Source organism: Cryptomeria japonica, chromosome 4, assembly GCF_030272615.1.
Source record: "Cryptomeria japonica chromosome 4, Sugi_1.0, whole genome shotgun sequence".
In the NCBI taxonomy this organism is placed as follows: domain Eukaryota; kingdom Viridiplantae; phylum Streptophyta; class Pinopsida; order Cupressales; family Cupressaceae; genus Cryptomeria; species Cryptomeria japonica.
In genome coordinates, this window is record NC_081408.1 from 737374095 (window position 1) to 737395916 (window position 21822).

A 21822-nucleotide genomic window follows, 5' to 3' on the forward strand; every position below is an offset into this window, starting at 1 on the left:
TAAAGCTCTCTAGATACGCGATGTGTTCTTCAAGGAGATTTTCAAACAACATGGTTTACCCAAAAACATCGTTAGTGACAAAGATAGCTGATTCCTTAGCTTGTTTTGGCAAGAACTTTTCCGACTAGCAGGAACAAAACTCACAACAAGTATAAGTTGCCATCCACAAACTAATAGGCAGATAGAGATTGTCAACAAATGGTTGGAAGGATACCTAAGAAATTATGTTAAGGGACAGCAAAATTCATGGATCAAGTGGTTACACCTCAAGGAATATTGCTATAACACCACACATCATATGTAATAGGAATGAGTCACTTCAAGGCCTTATATGTATACGAGGCAACTTCATTGGATATCTAATCCTCCCAGGAAGTCATGTACTAGGAGGCGAAGACTTTGTGCAACAAAATGAAGACATTAAGAACACACTTACAGGTAATCTACACCAAACACAAAATCAACAAAATATATATGCTGATCAAAGAACTGAAAGAACATTCTTAGCTGTGGACTTAGTTTTTCTAGGGTTACAACCCTGTAAGCAATCGTCAACCAAAGTAGTGCCAAAAAGCTTAAGCCTAGATCATATGGGCCATACAAGATCCTAAGAAGGATAAGAGATGTTTCTTACAAGTCGGAGCTACCGGCAAATAGCAAGATCCATAATGTCTTTCATGTGTCTCTATTCAAGAAGGTGCTGGGACAGCATGTTACTCTATATTTAGAATTACCCCCACTCGATGATGAAGGCAAGTTAATATTGGAAGAAAAAGAGGTTAAGGAATAAGACTATACCTAAGTATCTGATTAAATGCAAGGGTCTACCTAAAGAAGATGGCACTTGGGAACGAGCCAAGATCTTTGATCATCCAAATTTAAAATTGCTTGAGGGCAAGCAATCTCGGGAAGGGTGGATTGTCATGCCACTGCCATGAAACCTATCCTTAAGCAAACAAAAATAACAAATAAAAACAGATATATATATATATAAAGATCTTTCCCTTATTGAATGTATTAAATAATATTAGCATATTTGCTTATTAATGGTCGATAATGCAATCATAGTTTAGTTAGTTACTAATTTCGTCTTTGGTTAACGATTGTTTCTTTATGAACATCATCCTTGTAATCTCTTTACATAGAGCTTTCATATCTAGTGTTAATTATCCAATTACCATAATATGGTATTAGAGAGGGAATTTTCAACTCATTAGAAATTGTTCAAAGATTTTTTTTTCAGTTTTGTTGAATTAAAAAAATTATTTTTGCAGGTTATCTTTTTTGAAAATTGAAGGCTTCTGTTTTTCTACAAATTGCATTTTTTTTTGGTGGGGGGGGTTCATGGTCAAAAATCACGAAGGATCTTTTTGCTGAAATTCGTGACCCTTTTCTACTAAAAATTTAATGGGTTTTTATTTCATCTCGAAATTGTGGGTTGTATTTTGCGATTTTTTCAGACCTATTCGCATGTTCGTATCTATGCGGCCTTTGCATGCAAAAATCTGCAACTTCCTTTTGTGTTTTGCATGGGCATTTTTCTGGGTTTTCTATGCTTTCCGCGAGCATTTGAGTTTTCATTTAAGCTGCGACTCTCCCGTGCAGATTTTCTGCCGCGCGTTTGTGTTTCTCATGAAAATGTGATTTTTTTCGTGTCTGTTTGCACTCGTGTGAGGAGGTTTTATGCACGCAATATTTTCTTTTACCTTCTACACATCTGAAATAATGGATTGTAATCCACAACAAGAGGATTTCTTTGTGGGTCCTATTCATAATGCCCTAGAGTGTTATGCGGGTTCCTCAAACCCAACCTAGGGTTTTTACGGTTCTCTTGGCCTCCGGATTTCTGTTCTTAGGATCCGTGTTTGTTTGCAGGTTTCATCAATGCCTAGGAATTTGTCTCGAATTTTGTGCAAGGTTTTCAGCATGATTTTTTACCTTGGGATTTGTGTTGGTTGTTTCTACTCTAATTTTTTATCAAATTCTTCTGCCTCGCTTTTTGTGCCTTCAAAAGGTTGACCTAGTTTGACCTCGATATTTGTGATGGTGTCTTTAACCAAAATTATATTGGAAAGCAATCAGAAGTTCAACAGCCGCAACTACAACACTTGTAAAAAGCAAATGTTGACTATATTTGAATATAAACGTCTTGATGAGGTCGTTCTAAGTACTCAATCTCGACCCTCAGCAGCAAGAAAAGATCAAGTCAGGTATGATGAGTGCAACCGCGAAGCTTTCTTGCTCCTCAAATTGTCTATCACTAACGATCAATTGCCACAAGTCCCTTCCAAGAAGACAACTACAAAGATCTGGACCCACTTGAAGGATCTCCATGAAATGTTAGACAAAAGCAAAGCGTTCTTTTTGAAGAACATTCTCTTTTGGATCATGATGGATGAGAAGATGTCTCTCCAGGAGCATTTGACAAAAATCAACGATATTCGCAACAAGCTAGAAGCTATCAATCGAAAAATGGAGGCGGAAGATCCTATAAGCATTTCATTGAAACGCTCAGTATCACATCCACCAATGTTGATCTCAAGTTTCCTAACCTCTGCAACAAGCTTTTGCAATAGGATAGATGGAAGCAACAGTTGGGGACCAGCACCAATACTTCCTCTTCTAAGCAAGCTTTCACAGCAAAAGCCTCTGATAAGGACAAGGGAAAAGGTAAGTCCTTTCAGCAGAGGCCAAAGCAAGCCTCTAGAGAATCCTAAGAAGAACATTTAGTGTAACTATTGTCATAAGTATGGCCACATGAAGAAAGATTGCAAGAAACAACTGGTATCTGAGCAATCCAAACAGGGAGGATCTTAGCAAAAGGATCACACTGATATGCATTTTGAAAAGGAGTTTGCCTTCTATGCGTTCATGGCCAAACACCCATCTGATCATGTGAAATCATCCACCTAGTACATCGACTCTGATGCCTCTTGGCAATTCACACATCGTTGGGATTGGTTTATAGAGTACATGTCTTTCACTGATACAGTGATCTTTGGAGCACGCAAAGAGTATATTGTTGTCGAAAAGGGCAACATGAAGATTCAATCTAGAGGGGGAAATTTAATATTTCTCAATGTATACTTTGTACCTAGCATGGAACAGAATTTACTATCAGCCAATCAAATTATGCGGCATTCTCCTAAGCTAGATATTGTCTTCAGTTCACACAAGTATAATATTGTTGGCAGGGAGACTCACACTACAGTAGTTGTGGGTCTTGAGAACCATGGTTTTTATAGACTTGTTGACACTGGTGATTCTCAGGAGCACGCCATGGCAGCCAAAAGTATTCCCATCAGCAATCTTTGGCATTAGCGGTATGGGCACCTAAATGTGCGCTATCTCTCTCAACTAGTTCACAGGGTCTAGTTGTTGGCTTGCCTGAGATTCAAACTCAGAATCATGCAATTTGCGAAGCTTGCCAGGCTGGAAAGCATCATCGGAGTCTGTTTTCAAATGGTGATTCTTGGAGAGTCTCCAAGGTATTGCAATTGGTTCATGCAGATGTCTGTGGACCGATGAACACTCCCTCAATCACTGGATCCAAGTATTTTCTGTCATTTGTTGATGATTTCAATAAAAGAATGTGGGTGTATTTTCTTAAAAACAAATCAGAGGTGTTTAGCATGTTTCGGAAGTTTGAGGCCTTGGCGGAAAAAGAGTCAGGCTGTCAAATAGTCACTCTTAGGTCAGACAATGGGAAGGGGAGGGGGGGCATTTTGTTCTTCTGATTTCTCCAAATTTTGTACAACACATGGCATTAAGCATCAGCTTACTACACCTTACACCCCTCAACAGAACGGTGTTGTTGAGCGGTGAAACCACACAATCACCAAAATGGCCCGGTCCATGATGGAGCATAGACATGTTCCAAAGAAATTTTGGGCTAAAGCAATTTACAATGCAATCTACCTTCTGAACTAGTCTCCTACACAAGTCATTAAGAAGACTCCAGAAAAAGCATGGTCTGGACGAAAGCCTAAAATCAGCCACCTAAAAGTCTTTGGCACCACTACTTATGTTTGGATTCTGTATGCCAAGCAGACAAAGCTAGATTCCAAAAGCCAGAAACTCAAGTTTACAAGTTATAGTGATAATCATAAGGCTTACAGAATGATTGATGTAGACATTGATCGTCTCATCTTCAGTCGTGATGTTGTGGTTGATGAAGAAAGTGGGCCCTTTTATCTCTCTTCTCCTACTCTAAGCCTTGAGGATCAGCCTCTAAAGGCTAAGGATTTGGGTGTTCACCTTCACCTAGCTCCACTTGATGGGAGGGATTTTGATGACTCTGACTCTAAAGTTGTGGAGTCACCCACGCATGATATCGCTCTATGCAACTTTCCTCGGGAGAATCTAGATCAGCATCCAAATGAATTTGTTCCAAGTACCCCAAGTGATGTTGCTCCTCCTTAATTAGATGTTGGTACTTCTACTTTCCGACTTAAGATATAGGCCACAACCATTAGTGATCTTCATGATGATGAGCTTACTGAGGGTAGATCAAATAGAAGTAAACGCAAGCAAAAGAACGCAGTTAACTTTGTGCTCGTGGCTAACATTCACAATGTTTATGAGCCTCAGATATATTCAAAGGCTAAAGGAATACCCGAGTGGGAACAGGCTATGGAAGCTAGACACTAGAGTTTTCTAAAGAACACTTGGGTCTCGTCGGATCTTCCACCTGGGAAGAAACCCATTGGCTGCAAATGGGTATATAACGTAAAGTATAAGGCTGATGGAACCCTTGATAAGTACAAGGCTCAATTAGTAGCTAAAGGGTTCTCGCAGAAAGAAGGCATTGACTATGAGGAAACATTTGCTCCAATAGCCAAAATGAGCACGACTCGGCTTGTCCTCTCTATTTCAGCCCAATTTGGATGGAACATCCATCAAATGGATGTCAAGAGTGCATTCCTCAATGGTGATTTGGAGGAAAAGGTATACATGACGCAACCTTCTAGTTTCAAGGTTGTCGGTAAAGAAAACCTGGTATGCCGATTGGTGAAAGCACTCTATGGTCTCAAACAAGCTCCTTGAGCATGGTACATGAAAATTGATAAGTACCAAGTTGATCATGGTTTTCAAAGGAGTCCTTCTGATTCTAATATGTATGTCAAACAATTTGGTGATGATATTCTTTTTCTTGTTGTCTATGTTGATGACCTGATCATTACAGGGAGCTTGGCACATTTGATTAGAGAAATAAAAAAGAATTTGTGTCACTTCTTTGACATGACAGATTTAGAACTTCTACATTATTGTCTCGGTGTAGAGGTTTGGCAGACAAATGGTCACATTTTTGTTTCTCAGTCGAAGTATGCTAAGAGTTTGTTGGGTAAGTTCCAGATGAATGATTGCAAACCTACATCTACACCTATGGAGAAAGGGCTGAGAGTAATAGCCAAATCGGATTCACCTGTGGTGAATAAATCAACGTTCAGGCAACTACTAGGCAGCCTCATCTATCTCATTGCCACTAGACTTGACCTCAATTATGTTGTGAGCTACATCTCTCGCTTCATGACAGCCCCTAAAGCTGAACATTGAGTTACAGCGAAGCCTGTATAGAGATATGTAAAGGCCACCCCTTTCTTTGGCATTTTGTATAGAAGAAGCAAAGATCCCAAGCTCATTGGTTTTACAAACTTGGATTGGGTAGGTTCTATTGATGACAGAATGTCTACCTCTGGGTATATTTTCAGTTTGGAGACAGGTGCAGTCACATGGACCAGCAAGAAGCAGTAAGTTGTAACTCTTTCCTCGACCAAAGTAGAATATTGGGAAACTGTAAAGGCAGCTTGTGAGGTAGTTTGGCTTCGAAGGATGCTTTCTAACATGCAAATTTCTCAAGCAGGTCCTTCACCCTTGTACTGCGACAATCAAGGGGTGTTGAAACTTGCCAAAAATCCAATCTTTCAAGAGCGGACCAAGCAGCTTCATTGTCATTTCATCCACAAGCTTGTAGAAGATGGATCAGCTCAGTTGCAGTATGTTCCAACTAAGGATCAAACTGCAGACATCCTCACCAAGTCTCTAAGCCTAGACAAGTTTGTAAAATTTAGGGAGCAACTTGGTGTAGTTGATAGATTGACCATTAAGGGAGGGTATTAGAATAATATTAGCATATTTGCTTATTAATGGTCAATAATGTAATCTTAGTTTAGTTTAGTTAGTTTCTAATTTCGTCTTCAGTTAACGATCGTTTCCTTAAGAAACATCGTCCTTGTAATCTCTTTAAATAGAGCTTTTGTATCTAATGTTAATTATCCAATTACCATAATAGAATGATCGAACAAGAAGCCTCCACTTATGATCGATGATCCATTAGTTATCTTTTACAAATCCTTAAAAACAGCGATCCCAAACAACCACGATGGAATGAGGAAGTATGCGGTCAGTTTAGAAGAGGCGGCACTTAATTTAGAGAAGACACCTCGTTTGGAAAAGAGGTAAGAAATGTGACTATTCATCCTTGGTGAGGGCTATATATGGAAGAACATCATTTGGAGCAAAGGCATCGAATCAGATCAGAATCTATATAATCTGCATTCAGGTAAATCAGCTATTTAACAAAAGGATTTGATATGAACATGTGGTTAAGTCAATTATCTATTATATCTCTAATGAATACTTGAGTTGTTTGTTGATTTGATTTTGAATTATCAACCTATCTAAATTCTTATAGTTAATAAACTAATCAAGTTATCTTCCTACAAGCAATCATATACATGAGATTGGTAAAGAAACATGTTAGGGAAAGGCAGTAGACCGGTTCCCACAATGTAAGTAGACCAACCCAAGTTGGATGGACTGGAGGTCCTGCCACTTGTGGGCCAAGGGGTTGAATTGTCTTGGTTGGATGTTCCACGCCCTTGGGCTTAGTTGTGGCAGACAGTTTCCCCCTCCAATACCTAATATGGTTGATTGTTGGAAGTGAAACTCTAGAGCAGATCCAAATAGGTGATGTTACTCATCATTTCATTAATGTTAATTGTTCATTTACTTTTATGTTCAATAGCAATAATATGATTCAGTTATAGAATACTATTTGTAAACAAATTGTATTGTTGAAATTGTTACTTTTGGGCAAAATCAGTTATAGCCTAATAGGGGACATCACAACATGACCAATTATGATTCAATTTGCAGATTGTTTGGTACAAGATATTCTTCAATACAAAGACAAGAAAGATTTATCATGATAGCAGTTTGTCTATCACATTGAAGCTCATATGCTCTGGTTGAGATCACACAGGGTCTGAATGAGTGGTTTTCATCCACTAATTCAGTAATGTGCATCAGTGGGATTTCATCCTCTGATTCCCGGCCTAGACGAATTTCTTCCTTACATTATTTGAACTGAAGTTCAATGCTCCAACAAGGAGCATAAATCAGAAAAATGAAATATTCATGAATGCCTTCCCTCTTCTCCTTGCTTTGTCTCTCGTAAGTAGAATTTCCTAGATATTACTCAAGCAGCCTTCTTATTATGACACTAATAGTTGCATGATGGGTGCTTGAGTTTATCTTGTTTTGATTGCAAAGAGGGGTCATAAAATTTGGTAGTGTTAAAGATTGTTGAAAAATATTCTTTTGTAACTAAATAAATGAAAACAAACACTTTTAACACACAAAAAGTTGAAATTTCAAATAAGAATACAGCCTACAAAGATAAAATCAATCAATGGAAATAATTGGCGCTTCTCAACTTCAGTAAGAGAAGCTAAAGACTTTGTATTTAGGTGGCATACATCAATTCAGATTAGTTGTCGGGTTAGTAAGACAACCATCTAAAACATGCTATATCCTTTTCTGGCTTGTTGAACTAAGCTCATGTTTGCATCAATCTTGAATGGCTTATAGAGATGTATCACAAGAACTGTTATCAAAAAAAAAAAGGAATTCATAAAGAGTAAAAACAAAATTATTTCAAGAAATGTGTCATTTATGTTCTAACCTTATTTTGATATGACAGTGTACGTATCAAGTTAGCAGCAACTTTTACAGTAGCTGGTTGCCCGAGTTGAATTCTGCAAAATAAATACTTGGATTTCATATCAACATGTTTTTCTGTATATATAATGCAAACAAACTGTTTTGACAAAGGTAGAATAAGTAAAATTTGAAAACAAAAAAAAAATTGTATTTTGCCTGATAATAATAAATGTACATGAATGATTATTGATAAAGAATTGCCCCACAAACATTCCAGCTACCAATTGAAAAGATCAATTAATTAAGAAGATACTATCATTGAGGTTTCAATGGATATCATATTTACAGCAGTATTAATTGAATGTGCAAATGGTTAATTACTCAAACATGGAACTAATGTGGGTTTGAGACCATGCCCTGTAGAGAACTTTTTAATGACAGATCCTTAACATATGAAATGAAGAAGCTAGTGGAAACTCTTGGTAAAAGTAGCTACAATGGAGTCTGAAGATGCACTAATTTTGAAAAACTGAAAATTTTGATAGGGTTTCAGGCAATTTATCTGTTATCATATATGATGTATTTCTGGGCCTCTGGCCAAAGAGTTATGACTCGTTAAAATTAACCTTTCAAAATTGCAAATTTTGCTTTCTAAAGCAGTAAGCCTGAATTGTAGAGGGAAATATGTTTTTGACATGTCTTTACTGTATCTGATTCAAAAAAATGGAGAATTAGACAGGCAAACATATAATAAACTCGTCAGCCTGATAGTTGCAGAGCTATAAGAAGCTTTTGTGCTCTGTTAAGTATTCACTATTCCTATTAGATGTTAAAATGTGCACATTGTAAATCAGTTTTTTTATTGCAAAATCTTTGGTAATGTCTAGGCTAGTAAGTTTCCTAGTTTTCAGTCATCTCATTTCACTATATTTTACAAATTAGCATTTAATAAAAAAATATGCTACTAAAAGGAAACAAAATTTAAGAACCAAAGAAAAAAGATGATAAATATTTGACCATTTTTTAAGTTTGCAGCACAATAGCACAATTACAAAGAGTGTTAAGGAATTAAAAAGAAAGACAAAATGAAAACATGTGATACCCAAATCATAATTGATAGGATGGTATTTTGGAGTTTAATATAGTAAGTAAAACAATCATGTTGGAGTGAAATTGATACAAAGAATGGGATATTCAGGTGGCAGATTCTGTAAATATCAATAAGGATTTATTCAACCACATATCTGAACTGAAAACTAGCAATGCAGGAGACAAGGACGGAAACAGAACTTGTTAAACAGATGAGCAAACCTTACCATCATCAAACTTTTTTAAAATAGTATTGGTGGAAAACCACTTACACAACTGTTAAGGAGATAATACATTTCATTGATACTGCTGAAATTAGAGGGATAGATATTGCCTTCTGAGGAGATATTATAGAGCATGGTATCAAGATGTACTATTTTTTAACATGAAGAATAGTTATCAATCACAAGATTGTCAATACAAAGATACTAAGACGGGTATCAAGACAAGAAAACAAAACAGTGATTGTATGAAGTCAAAGGAAATGGTAAAAATATTTAAAGAGGCAGTAAACAAAAGGTATATTGCACAGAGTCTTAAATGGCAATAAGGTATAATCAAAATCCCTGATTTATTCTTCAAGGAGGGTGACAATGTCATGAAAATATTAATGGTGGATAGTTGTGAATATTTCCTCAGATATTCTTATGTTTGTACCATGTATTTCACCACACTAGGAGCTCCCTACCCAAGCTCAAAAATTAAAAAGTTAAATGCACATCCACCCAATGACACATTGCACTGTGGTAGGCTTTCTACTGTAGGAATTGGCACCATGAAAATCACCTATCATTTTTTATATGCAGGATATATTTAAAACTGAAATCTATAGAAAACATGCAAATGCAAGGAACTTGATCCCGAAAAAGTTGGAAAAGAAACAAGATGCACAATATTTGAACTATTACACGAATCTTATCAAGCAAGAACAAAGATAAAACTAAATGATAAAATCAAAGTGAATTACCAAAACAAGATGCATGATATTTGAACTATTACACGAATCTTATCAAGCAAGAACAAAGATAAAACTAAATAATAAAATCAAAGTGAGTTACCAAACACAAGTAGCTGTGAATATTTCCTCATAAATTCTTTATGTATAAATATCACACCAGAAGCTCATTACCCAATGTTTGAATATGAAAAGTTAAATACACCTCTACCCAACAGCACATTTGCACTTGGGTAGACTATGTACAGCAGGAAATGGAAGCATCAGAAGCACCCACTCTCTTAAAGATGCAGGATATATTTAAAACTAATCTTATCAAGCAAGACCCATGATTGATCGCACAATAAAAAAGACTGACCAAAAACACAAAACTACATATCTTTCATATAACTCAAACCACTTATTATTCAACTGCAGCATAATAAAGCCTTTATAGAGACATGAAAAAATAGAAAAAGAAGAGAGGGGAGGTAGACAGAGACAGAGACGGAGACTTCTGCTTTTAGTTTTCCTAGCCACTCATATCAAACAAGAAATATATCGGAGGTATCGAAACCATACTAAATGAAGAGAACAAAATTTAATATGACACGTTAATATAATAACTAATATTGTTTTCTGAGATACCACAAAAACTTGTAAAATATGATGGGAGACCTCTATTTAATTGAATCAAAAAGTATATGTCATTTTCTTAAAGTAATTGTTCCAAAACATTTTACAATTTTTTGAACGTCTTGTTTCCTATCTTTTAATGAACACGACTACTATGGGCAGAGGATATGAGGTGTATGTTTTTAAGTCACATGTATCCATACTTGGCTAAGCATCAAAATTAAAATACTAATTTGAAATAATTGTCCACATATGCATCGGCATGCTTATGTAAATTACATGTTCCATTAGATACTATTAATCAAAAAGTGTTATATAAGCCTTACACATGTTGGTGTAGAAAGTAGCGAACATAATCAGACACCACTTGAGAATCTGCAGCCTATAAAATAGAAAAAGCAATAATTAGATAAATACATAAAGAATCCCCTTGAGAGATTTATTTAGAAGACACCATATTTATAGTCAACCATAATGCATTATATGATTATCAAACATGCAAAAAAAGACTCCAAAAATGTTACTTTTCACACTACCAAAAGCCACAAGAATAGCAAAACAAAAGATAAGACAATTCTCAAGAATTACATGATGAGCCCATATATATATGCCCATATCATACATACTTTAGTAGATAAATAAGAGCATGCATTTCATACAGTAGTTATCGCACAAGAAACAGTGAGCAGATTACTTGCCATGTGATTTGATGAACTACAATCAAAGACCAGATAATTTACAATGTGATTTGATGAACTTAAAAAATGGTCCATGTTGATGAACACAAGGTAAGTTTTTTGCAGGCACAAATATTTGGTATGGAAAATAAGAACAGAACCCATTACCATTCACTTTAATGAATTGACATCAGCATTGCCAATCCACATTAAATTTGGTCATGACTCGTGGTTAAATCTCACAAATATTGCTATAACATTGACCAACCAAGTGTCATACAACACGGGTAAAAAAAATGGGCTATGTCAGCTAGAAACCATGTCACTCCAGCTAACCTCCACCTTTATATGCTAGCATGCAATACCAATGCTAAACATTCAATAAGAGGCAGAAAAGTTCAAAAACATTAAATATTCTGAAAATCAACATGAGCCTGTGTGGATACAACTTAGCATCAACATCCACATAAATGTAAGAGCACTCTACAAACATCAATTGTAATTTGCAAATAGATAAAGAAGGAAACTTACAGAGCCTGATCGACAGAGATAAACATTATCTGTAAGTTTAGTAATCTTATCCGACACTCGATTTGCTACATACATTCCTGCACATGCATTACAAAAGATTTCATATGTTTCTGCAAGCATGAATAAACTTTTAAAAAATATCAAATAGATTGAAAAAGGTTAAGAAAAGCTCACCCGGAAACAGCAGAAATAATGAGCCTAATTACTCAAAAATGCACTGTGTAAACCATTTCTTTTCTACCACATTTGGATTATAAGTATAACCATATTAATAATTCTGCATATGCCACCTAAGCTCTACATCCAGGAAAATGTAGCCAATCTTACAGAGAGTAAGAGCTAAATCACTTCAAAATTGTCTACATGTGGCTGCCAAGCTTCTCTAATAAAAAACCGGTTTAATGAACACTTAATTGATATGTACTTTCTCATATTCGACTTGTTGAGACATGGACCGGCTAGGACTCGAACCTAGGCCCTTCCATACGCTGCTGCAGTGCTCTACCACTGAGCTACTGGCCCCTCTTGGACCAGTCCATCGTCGGTCCAGATGTGGCTTATTTCCAACAAGAACACCTCCCCTTAAGCCACACCTCTCGTGTGCTTGGGGCTTCTAGCCTAGACCTGGCTCTGATACCATGACGAGACATAGACCAGCTAGGACTCGAACCTAGGACCTTCCATACGCTGCTGGAGTGCTCTACCACTGAGCTACTGGCCCCTCTTGGACCAGTCCATCGTCGGTCCGGGTGTGGCTTATTTCCAACACCAACAACTTGAACCTAAACTTAAGCTACTGCTCTACTTGATTGAACATTTTACGGTACTAGAGAAATGAATGTTGTTAAAAATTAAAGAAATAAAAACAAAAAGTTGAAGAAATTCACCACACAACTCAATTTTTTATCCTAGAAAACCCCCAAAGGGAAAAACTTAGTAGTGACAATTGCACATCTACTGTTTGTACTTACCCTTGATGATCAACATATACAGCTGAATTTTCTTAATTTTGCTCACTACAACACTCAAACAAGCCTTGATGATATAACCCAAAACCCTCATGCATTTAAATAGATACTTCAACATCCCCCTTATGCAGTAGAAGGATCCACAAATAGAATTGGAATAAAAAGAATCAAAAGCGTTTATTTCAAATTCTGAGTTTTTCCATCACGACAAAACCACCAGTTTTGGTGCCTTAGTCTCTAAAACTACATCCTCTAGAAGTATTGCTTCGTTATCACCAGCCCATTCCTCCAATAAAGACTTCGTCATCCAACAACTTATCACAGAATACATCTTCGTGAAAGGGGGCAGATCAAGTCTGAAAGCATTCTCACTGATTGCCTCCAAGATGGAAAATGGCCCATACCTAAGATATTTTTGCTTGCCCTCACAACCTTTCCTTGCCTAGGGACAGTCCCATCTTATCTCCCACCCATGTTGATCATGTTTGTCCTTACATTTCTTGGGTCTTCACAAGCTGTTCCTCAACTTGAGCTAGATTTGTCCAACATGCTTAACATATTTCGATGCTTTGGTCATCTCTAATTCTTGCCATTCTTACTCTTGTTGATGTTCTAATGAAACATCAAATGGACTTTAGGGAAAACTATGCTTCAAAAGATAACTGATTTGTTGAAGAATTCCCCTATTGTAGGGATGCTGAACGTAGGGTAGAGACTCATCTCACCTATTGTTAGAACCCCATATGATCTGCACCAGAGTTCTATTGACCACTTATGTTTGTCCATCCATTTGTGGATAGAAAGTTGTACTCTTCTTGAGACTTGAACCTATCAAATTCCACAAAGTGAACCAGAATTTACCAACAAACCGTATGTCTCTTCCTGAAATGATGGACATGCAAAATGCAACCATATATGAGCAAACAACATTTCAACAGCTTCTTTTCTGTGATAGTCTTCCAACAATGAGGTAGTATGCACATTTTACTAAATCTATCTACCATGACAAAGAAGTTGTCATGTCCATGCCTAGACATAGGTAGCCCTCCTATAAAATCCATAAAAGTGTTTTCCTATGGAAAGACAAAGAATGGGAAGCTCTATGCAAGGTTATGCCATTAGAATTTATCCAAATGCAAATATCTTGTGAAACATGACAACTCTGCTATTATATCGCAACGATTTGTTACTCACTATTACATTGGGTGTGCAGATTGGAGGCTGGGTTTTTCCCAAGGTATATCATGTGTTGTGGTTATATCATACCTCTTTTTCATTTCTTCTTCCTTTCTTGTGAACTATCCAATGTCATTACTCAATTGAATTTTTTATAGAAATGTTCACTTGCGGTGTTCTCCTGATTGGATTAGATAGAATTGACATACTTTTTCCTTTCGATATCTACTACCACATTTGTGCTCCCTTTCTTATATGTGATCACCAAATGGAATTGTTGTAAAAAAGCATCCATCTATAATGTCCTGCTTATTGCAAGTTACTTTGAGCTTAAAAATACTATAGAGATTGCTAACTAAGCATGCATAATAGTTTAATTGACAAATAAATACCAATCTCCCACAAGGAACTGTCCCACCCCCAAAAAGGAGATGTTCTGAAGATAGGGACATCCCCAAGACTCAAGGATATTCACAAAACATCCCCTCACCACCACCTACAAATGAGAGCATCTCTAAGGCATCTTGTATAAGCAAGCAACATCTGAAGTGTGTCCCCTCTGCGACAGATGTCAAGGGATACCTAGGCATCCCTCAATTGTCCCAATGATGTTGCGGAATCCCACATGAACAAAGTTTCTCTATGTCATGATAATGATTTTGATTGTATTAAAGCTTTGAACAAATAGACAACATAATGGCATGTACAAATAGTTGATAGTGGAGGAACAAAAAAATATTTACATGGTATTAGAGGTCAAATAGACTGTTGAATCAATTGTCATTACTTTTGTTTACTAGGATGCACACTCTTATCTTAAATTTTATAAATTGGTGATCAAATGTTTCTTAATTCATAATTGATACACCTTAGTAGTGATGGTTGTGTTGTGGTGGTTGTTATCAAATTTTCTTAATGTTTGTGAGTTTCTAATGACCATTGTGAGGATTTGCTTAAAACATTGAAGAAAATAAATAAAAAGTTTCAACAATGAAGCTACTTCTATCTTCAACCACACAATCCACATCGTTTGGATTAATGCAATTTCCCAAATTCACCATGAGCTCTCTGAAAAATAAAGATTTGATTAAAAATATTGAGATTTGGTGTCAAATAAAACAAATGAATCATGGAGAAAAGTTTATATTTTAAAAAAAAAATTATTATTTATTATTATTATTTTCATTGTTAAGACAAGCTTTTTACACTGGCCAAAACCAATCAAAGCCACAATTAAGATACCTCATCACCTCTAGAATTAACTAGCAACTAATTCAAACTTAGATATCAATATTAGATGTTTTCAACTTAGATATCCATATGAGAAGTCTAAGGGACACTTATGTATATCAACATTTAATTCCAACTTTGATATTAACATTAAAGTCTAAAAGTCACTTGGATATCAACATTAGATTACAACTTACATATCAACTTTAGGTATCAACATCATAAGTTTAGAAGTCACTTAAATATCAATGTTAAATTTCTACTTAAATTTCAGATTGGATGTCACTTTGGGATTTGAACTTGGATCTTCACAATGAGAACCTGATGATTTAACCAATTAAGCTCAACACCCTTGACTACTAATAAGTTTAATTGATAAATATACCATAATAATATTATTCATATGTATACATACATACATATGTGTATGTTTATGTATATATGTACACATATGTGTTTGTGTGTGTGTGTGTGTATATAGAGACACACATAAATACATATTATGCATGTATGTGTGTGTATTTATAACTATATATATAATTTGCACTACAAACTACCCCCTTGCTTAAATTTTGATCCATAGTCCCCTATCCCTACGTTCTCCCAATCCAAAATTCAAAGGATTGCATGAAAATACTTCCTCAATTTCTTAATATCTTAATCTAACACTTATAATTCACTGTCAATACTACATATCCTCTAACAACTGAAGTAAAAACAATACTACATATCTCTAACAACTGGAGTAAAAAACCTTTAAATGATAACAAATGGACTTACCTCTTTACACATGGCATATTCACTTGCATCACCTTCTACCTCAAAGAGTTGCTATAAATAAGGAAAAACAAGCACAAGAGCATGACTAATTTTGTCTTTTAACAATTTAGGTGCTTTACCATGTTCTCTACCCCAATGAAAACTTCTCCCCAAGTCTGCAACTTTACATAGAATTAAAACTATTAAAAGAAAGCTCAAATAAACCTCCTCACGTATTGGACAACACCTTAAAAACTCATAGTTGATGTAGCACTCATTGGTGCAAGCCATTTTGTGATGGCTTCCACCTTAGCAAGATTCTTCTCAACACTCTACCTTGGTATACAAATGACTCTTAACCAAACTCAAAATGTTTTATATGAATGGCATATTCTCATCTTGCACTAAAATCAAAATATCAACTAAATACACAGTCACACGTGAACTTATGACATCTCTTGACACATCATTCATTAACCTCAAGAAAGTAGTCAATGCAATACATAATTGAAAAGAAAGAACTAGCCATTCATAGAGACCTTGCTATGCTTTAAAAGCAATCTTCGAAGTGTCCTCCTTAATGTGAACTCAATAATACCGACATTTGAGATCTAACTTAATGAAGTACTTAGCATCTTGAAGTAGGTTCAATAAATCATCAATCCTTGGAAGAGGATATTTATTCTTTGTGGTGATCTTGATCAATACCCTTGTAGTCTATGCAAATCCTCAGAGGTCTATCCTTCAGATATCTTTTTTACCATAGCAATAAGTGAGCCACATGGTGAAGTGCATGGGTGATTGACCCTTTGCTCTATTAGTTCTTGAAGTTGTCTCTTGAGCTCATTGCTCTGAGAGCCAGTACAAGTTGATGTTTGGTAGAGGAGATTTAGGTATAAGTTGGATCTCATGCTCCACCTTCGTTCAGTTGGACTAATCGCTAGCATCCCCCTTCTAATTCGAGACATGGACTAACAACCTCCCATGGATCCATTTATCTCTAGCATTGTATTGGGCATTAATAGGTCGATCTTTTGGCGCAGCGGCAAATGTGATCCAACAATTGGTATCAAAGCAAGGTCGCAGGTTTGAATCCCCTCAGGTGATGCTAATGGGGGGATTGTTGGACTAATCACCAACGTCCCCTTTCGGATTTGGGTCATTGACTAACAGCCTCCCATGGATCCATTTATCTCTAACATTTGCATTTAGCATTAACAAGTCGATCTTTTGGTGCAATGGCAAACGTGTTCCAACTCCTTGGTGGCAACCCCTTGGGCTCATGGAACGGTTCCTAAAAAGATAGCATTTTATCCAAACCCTTCAATTTAGAGTTAGACATTGTAGGAATTCTAAATTCATTTTCTAGCTTATCTTTCAAAACAAAAGTGCTTTGTTTCTTAAATTAATTTGAATGCTCAGTTTGAATTTACCTTTTCACCTAGTTCTTTGCTTTAATGACCATTTATGATGTATTTTAACTCCATCCTTGACCCACCCATATACATTAGCCTTGTGAAAATTACATCCACTTTATCTTTGTATTGTGAAATCACACCAAATTGAATTTTGTATGTTTTAGTTACTTGCATTTTCATACCCTTTTTCACCCAACCCAATGGATATGAATATGAATGATCATATCTTTTCAAACCAAGCTTTTTAGCAATATTACTAGGAATTAAGTTGCATTGTGAACCAAGATTCACAAGTCTATTTACTATAGTTTTCTTTGTTTGTATCATCCTTTCTACATACTTATAGTGTTTGTAGCTATGCATCCAAGCTTATCATCAAGATTGGAACCATCCTCTATCTATATTTCTCCTTCAAATTTAACATGGACTTCTTTCAGTCCTTTTTATATATTATTTTTTTATTGCAATTTCCAACACTTTACCTCTATATCACAGTGGCTGCAATGAATCTTTCGATCCTTATATTAATGTACAACATTGTTAGTCTTGTTACCCTTCAAATTAACTTTCTTAAAGAACTATTCTTTGTCCTTTGAGGATTGATTGTTGCCTTGGCCTTGCTTAAAGGACTCTCATTCACCTCCCTTTTTCTCCCCTTCTACATGGTAGGTTTGGACATAGGCTTCATCCAAGAATTTCGGCCTTGTAGTAATCATCCTTGTTTGACTATGGCCATGGAGACCTTTGTGATACTTGGTGAGAATTTCCTCCTCAAGATCTATGCCCAAAAACATGGTCTATCATTGGAATTCCATAGTGTAGTCCTATTCACTTTGCACTACCTTATCTATAATATGACTTATTTTTCTAATGAATCTTATGCCCAATTGGACAAAAATTCCTACACGATAAAACTTTTAACTCTTCCAAATTCAACACAATAGCCTTTTTCTTACTTTCAGAAGTAGCTAAGTGACCTTCCCACCATACAAGTGCATGACAAGACATTTTGAAATGTGCAAAAGAAATCTTTTGTGCTCAATTTACATTATGCACACTAAAATAGATTATCTGTCTAATCCATGAATCTAAAAAACTCAACATTTACTTTCCCGTCAAATGATTTTATTTCAATTTTGGTTTGTGTTTAAATGAAGTTGATATAGTTTTCCCTTCTTTTCTTCCCATGACCTTTCCTCAAAAAATAATTCTCTATCAAGTCTCCAACATCATTTTTTTTGGCTAGAGCTCTCACCAACAAGCCAATGGATGAATGCTCTTGGGCTATTATTCTTTGTTGTCATGTCATGTTCTATTGTGGTTGGCTTATCCATGTTCAGTCTTTCCATGTGACCTCCCAAGGCAGTTGCTCATGCATTGAAATCACCTTCCACCCTCATTTCTTGATGCTACTTAAGGGGATTGGTTTCCAGATTACAAGAAAACAGCTCTTTGACCTTTGAACATCTAGTCACTGTCATATAAAACTGCTATGTTACCAAATTGAACCACAATTTCTCAAACTCAACTTATAGAAATTACACGAACATAAATTTCAGCCACTATTTTACATCTTGAGCAAATGACACTATAAGAGGAATGAATGTTGATTGAAATCAGAGATAACAATGCAGAAAATTAGAGAAATTCACCACATAACAACTCGAACTTTTATCCTGGAACACTTAAAAAGGGGAAAATTCAACTTAGTAGCAGCAAACGGAGGTCTACCCTAAATATCATTGATTATCAAGAACGAGCACATCAGTGAAAGCTGCTCCAATGGCTCACTGTCAAGCTCCAAATGACTTATAAAGATGAGTTTTCCTAATTTTGATCACAACAACACTATACAAGCTTCCGATGATACAACTCAGCCTCTGAGTGCCTTTGAATAGATGCAGGAGCACCCCCTCCTGCAATATAAGGATTCTTCAGGAATCAAATTGGAATGGAAAGAGTAGGACTACACGTTTTAAATTTTCTCTCAGATTTGCACGGGTCAGCATATATTCAGTCCAAATTTATTCTAAAACATTTCAAGAGAATAATCCAAGTGAAATCCTCATAAATAAATTGAGTACAGATACATGCCGAGAACTGAGTACTGGGGGCTATGAAAAAGTCAAACTAACAGAAAATTACAAATTCAATAATTGGATAGATGAAACAATTTACCTTCCTAATCGATTAGATTTAGACCTCACACATTAAACTTGTATTTTCAATTTTCTGTTCAGCTCTCTGTCACAAGTGACTTTAAATGAGTTAATGATTAATTCAGCTAGGGCCTTCGTATTGATCTACTTCGAAGTAAAAAATGCCAAGTGCTATTCTTAGCGTCAAATGGGATGCACACAAGGGGTAATGCACAAATGTTGAGCGTTAACTCTTCAAAATTGTTGCGACAATATCTAATAGAATTATAATAATGCGATTAAGATTAAGTTGGGTAATCCACGACGTTCATTCATACGCGGTGGAAGTCTTGGCTGTGTTTCACGGAAGATGTATATACCCCTCGCTCAAAGAACCCAAGCAAGAGTCTGTCCTGAGAAAAACTTTACCAAACAAAAAGTAACCGTTGTCCTCAAAGAAGATGTAGAGAACTTACGAGACAAATAATTCCTTGGCGAACAATTTCTCAACATTCGTTGTAATATTTTGAAAATCTTGATCCCGCACCATACACTTTAAAAATAAAAATAAAAAAATTACCCGTGCTGGTTCGAGAATCTGCACCGAGCACTACCCCTCCATTGTAGGTTACTCCAATAATGGTTGTCTGCAACCAAAAGAAAAAAGTCCTTTAAAAACAATCTTACTCTTCGGTGTTCAAAACCCTGACAAAAAAATTGTCATACGTTAAGGAGGAAAAAGGAAAAAAATCTTTACGCAGACAAGGAAAGGAAAAATCTTACCCCCATAGAATGGGCAGCGTTTACCCAATCCATATCCATGAGAAACCTTTGAACGATACTTTCAAAAACCCTAGTTAATCAAATGAACGAATGACCAACTCAAACAGACGAAACTATCAGGCTTGTAAAATTAAAAAGGTATGGCTCTGAGCTTTTGCTCCACAACGCAGATGACTTTATGCCCAAGTTTTCTTCTGTTTTTCTGAAAGCGTTAACAGGCCAAAGCGAAACTAAACAATTAGCTTTAAATGTTGTGAGATCTAGAAACTCAAAGGAGCCAAAGAGAGTAAAGTGAGTAAAGTCTTTTTCTCCTATCTTAATCATATTTCTCAATAAATCAAATCTTTTTAATCTAAAACAAATATTTTTCTTTTCTTAAATAAACATTTAAATTTTTTAATAAAAATATTTTTCAAATGAATTATTAGCAATATGATTGGTTAATATCTTCCAATTTTTATTATAGCCTTTAGGTGAATAAGGAGAAATAATAAATATTGATATCTTTATGTAGAATGCAATTAGAGCCTACCTTTTTTTTTAATTGTCAATGTACATATCTTAATTGTGATAAGTTGTGTGTGTATGCATATGCATGTCAACTCTAAAATCCATCACATATATTCAATAAAAGAAGATTATATTGTTACTTAATTATCACAATATATTAATCAATATATAAATACATAAATGTTTAAGAATTGTTTCCTATGAAATTAAATACCATGAAAACCAAAATAAATAGTTTGGTAAAATACAAGTTCATGTAAAAGGCTAATTTTGTGTCCAAATGTGTAAGTCAATAGTTGTTGCTATAATGAGAACTTAAAACGTTTGGTTGAATAGGCTTTCATTGTATTGTATACACTTGGTATTTAATGAATTTTAACTTGTAAATTCAATGGCAAACAAAGAATACTTAACTATGTTCACTTATTGGGCTTCCATATTCAAATTATTGCTTCTAAATAGTTTAACTTGTTGGTGATAAAGAGACTCAATTTAAGGAGCTCTAATGAAGCCAGTGAGAGATTTTTTGAGGCTTGTATTGTGCTGACTCATGTTCGACAATATTAAATGGTTTGTCTATTGAGATTCTCTACATCTTCACATTACAATTTCATAGTTATAAAGTAGGTGGATTGCCAAAATCTAGTTCAACTCCTTCGTAATAATTGCAATTTAAGTTGAAAATCCTATTGTCACTTTTTTTTTAAGATCATTCAACTTGCTTGGAAGGTCATACCCTTGACTTGATGCACATGCTAATTCTCATGTTGATTCGAGTGACTGGTTTCACTTTCTAACATGTAGTGCATAACTCACCCATATAGTCCTCACAAATTATCTCTCATTATGTTTAGTGACTAGTCCCCTTGTCAATATCATTATCCATATTTCATGATTTGGGAACTCATGTTATTGACATAATGTTTTTTCATAATGGTGAACTTGTTGTATTATTCAACTTAGTCACTCACTAGACACAATCTATTGAATCCTATGTCCCCCAATCTTTGTTATTTAAATTTTCAATAG

At 35.5% G+C, this 21822-nt stretch overlaps 1 protein-coding gene across 1 annotated transcript in view; it reads right to left on the bottom strand.

The window, feature by feature from the left end:
- LOC131027444 (proteasome subunit beta type-6) overlaps positions 1–20555 on the bottom strand; it is a 58422-nt gene extending 37867 nt beyond the window's left edge. The window contains exons 1-5 of the mRNA XM_057957516.2: positions 20284–20555; positions 20081–20147; positions 11812–11888; positions 10930–10985; positions 7967–8039 (exon numbers count right to left, since the gene is read on the bottom strand). Coding sequence (XP_057813499.1) covers positions 7967–8039; positions 10930–10985; positions 11812–11888; positions 20081–20147; positions 20284–20322 — 312 coding nt within the window. The 5' untranslated portion in view covers positions 20323–20555. The remainder of the gene's footprint in view (positions 1–7966; positions 8040–10929; positions 10986–11811; positions 11889–20080; positions 20148–20283) is intronic.
- Between the last annotated feature and the right edge of the window lie 1267 nt (positions 20556–21822).